This window comes from Anneissia japonica, unplaced genomic scaffold (assembly GCF_011630105.1).
Source record: "Anneissia japonica isolate Jap-2015-1 unplaced genomic scaffold, ASM1163010v1 scaffold1537_len634075_cov158, whole genome shotgun sequence".
In the NCBI taxonomy this organism is placed as follows: Eukaryota; Metazoa; Echinodermata; class Crinoidea; order Comatulida; family Comatulidae; genus Anneissia; species Anneissia japonica.
Window position 1 is genome coordinate 584831 of NW_022723531.1, and position 2719 is coordinate 587549.

Sequence of the window (2719 nt, forward strand, 5' to 3'; positions counted from 1 at the left end):
TCTCTCTAAACCATTCAGCATCTTTGTAGCTTGGACTTTATTGTTTGGGAGGTGCATCGGATCTTTAGCCCATGGATATGGAATCAACCACTGGTTACCAACTTTACTACTAGATTCTTCGATGAGTTTCGCTTCCATATTCTCAACTACACTAAGTTTGGCCTTGCAATCACAGTTACCCACATCAACTCCCATTGATTCGACCGTCCAGAAGTCGTCTAGATTGACTGGTTTATCTACCTTAACATGCATTACTCGGTTAACCATTTCAGTGTTGCCGTTGCTGCCAAATATAGCCCATCCCAAAGGCGAGTTTAGAGCGACTAAGCCATCAGATTTTTTAGTTTCCCCCGTCATCAAGTATGCGTAGTCAACACCTATCAATATGTCAACTGGACCGCCACGCCTCTTTAACTTGTTGTTTAATCGGAAGTGCTCCTCCAGTTTCTCTACGTTCACTTCACCCACTTCATTTATAGTCGGCATTTCCAATGCTCTGATGTTATGAATAGCCTTAGTCTCTGTTCCACGCAACTTTAGTTCGCAAATTCTCGACTGGAAACTTTCTTCAACACCACCAAATTTCGTAATTGATGCGGATACAGATTTACCCTTGACTCCTAATTTGTTGGCGAATTCAGTCCTTACGAATGTTCCTTGCGATCCCAGGTCCAACATCACGTTTGCCGTCTGACTTTCTTCTTTACCAATTACTTCGACCTCCAATACACAGAGCAATGGTTCATCGAAGTTTCTTACGTGCACGTTGTTTACGCCAACACTCTTGGTTAGGTGTAGCAGCTTATGATGGAAACGGTCACATCGTCTGTCTTCCATCTGTTCCCCACATACTTTCTTTCTTGTGCAATTATTTATTCGGTGGTTTCTTCCAGCAATTTTGAGACAAGAGAAACAGGCATGATTCTCCTTGACCATCTTGAACCGTTCTTCAACTTTCATCTTAGTGAACTTCTCGCACTGATCAGGCCAATGGGTATCTGATTTGCAGATCCAACATTTATCTCGTTGAGCTGTTTGAGAAGGAACGTTTACCTTAACATTATGTATCTGCTGGTTCCTCTTCTGTTTTGGTGGTTGACCTTCAGCTGTGTGATTGGTGATGCTCCCAAATACAGGATCGTTTATCTCCCTAGCTGACGCCTTTACAAACTTCATGACATTTTCCAACCCAGGCACTACTCCCTTTTCCTTCAACTTGAAATTTTCACTTTGCCATCTGTTTTGTAGAAATCTAGGTAGCTTCTCAATTATCTGTCTCAGACTGCCTTGATTGTTAAGTTCATTCAAGTAACCTAATGCTGACAGCGCTTCGAAGCAGTTTTCTAGATCATCTGAAAATTCCCCAAGCTTGATGGAATCAAATCTAGGACGGTTGAGTACTTTTCCAATCCAAGCTTGCACAATCACGGCTGTGTTCCCAAACCTCTCCTTTAAGGTCCTACACGCAGATTTGAAACCTTCACTAGGCGGCTTCAAAACACAATATTGGATAGACTCCAAAGCTTTACCGGAACAGAGAGAAAGTAGTGAGTTAAGTTTCATGTTATCATCATGTATACCAGCCACTGTATTATGAAAAGAGGTAATGAAAGCATGATAATACAAGGGATCACCTTCATACTGCCTAACTTTAGTTTGTGGCAATGTCAATGCTCTAAACAATCCCATCAAATTAGAATCAACATTAGTAGAAACACCTATCACAGATTCATTATTTCCTGCTTCATTAACATTTGATGCATTCTTAATAGATAAGTTATCATTAGACGAACTATCATCAGATACAGTATTTACAGAAATATTATCATTGGTAACATGATTTACTAAACCATTCTCATCACTCTGGTTTACCTCTACCACATCTTGTGTAGCTTTAGTTTCATTTCTGAATTCTTCTAATTTCGCCATCTCTGCCATGAATTCATCTTGACAGCGGCTCATCCACTCCCTGTCTCTTATACACATCTAGATGTGTATAAGAGACAGCTTTAATGCTGAATCCTCCCTTGCTCAATATGATATCTAAATCTTCGGTGAGAGCTTTGGCCTCTTTAACGTTATTCACTGAAGCGCAAATATCGTCCATGTAGGTATCATTCTTCAGGACTTGTGCAGCTTTAGGATACATTTCCTCACTCTCCTTGGCTGTAAGTTTGAGAGCAGTTTGCGCCATGGCAGCAGCTGGCTTGTCACCGAATGTTAAAACTTGCATTATATAGGTATCAGGTGGTCGATTGACATCTAGATCTCGCCACAAATATCTATGTACATGTTGGTCCACCTCAGGTATTAATACTCTGTGGTACATCTTCGAAATGTCGCCGCATACAGCTACTTCTCGTTCTCGAAATCTCATTAAAACACCATTCAGATTATTCAGTAAATCTGGACCTTTCATCCAATAATCATTGATGGCTTCACCATCTGTCTCTTATACACATCTAGATGTGTATAAGAGACAGATCTACACCATATATTCTTCTTCTATAAATCTCTAACATTTCTTCCCATGTTTGGCAATCTGATATATCCACCTCTGGTTGAACATTGTTTACCTCTATATGACCATTGAATTTTACCAGTTTTACTTCGCTGTCATCTTCTGGAACTCTTAATTTTTGCTGGGACCATTCAGTCATAGGACGCTTCAAGAATTGTGGGCCTTCCATCCATCTATCTTTGAGGTTTTCTGCTGACA

The 2719-nt window shown here is 40.4% G+C and overlaps 1 protein-coding gene across 1 annotated transcript in view; it reads right to left on the reverse strand.

Moving 5' to 3' along the window:
* The window catches only part of LOC117112268, a 4570-nt gene extending 2641 nt beyond the window's left edge, over positions 1-1929 (reverse strand). Inside the window, exon 1 of the mRNA XM_033255339.1 lies at positions 12-1929. Within this exon, the coding sequence (XP_033111230.1) occupies positions 12-1929 (1918 nt within the window). The remainder of the gene's footprint in view (positions 1-11) is intronic.
* Positions 1930-2719: the final 790 nt, after the last annotated feature.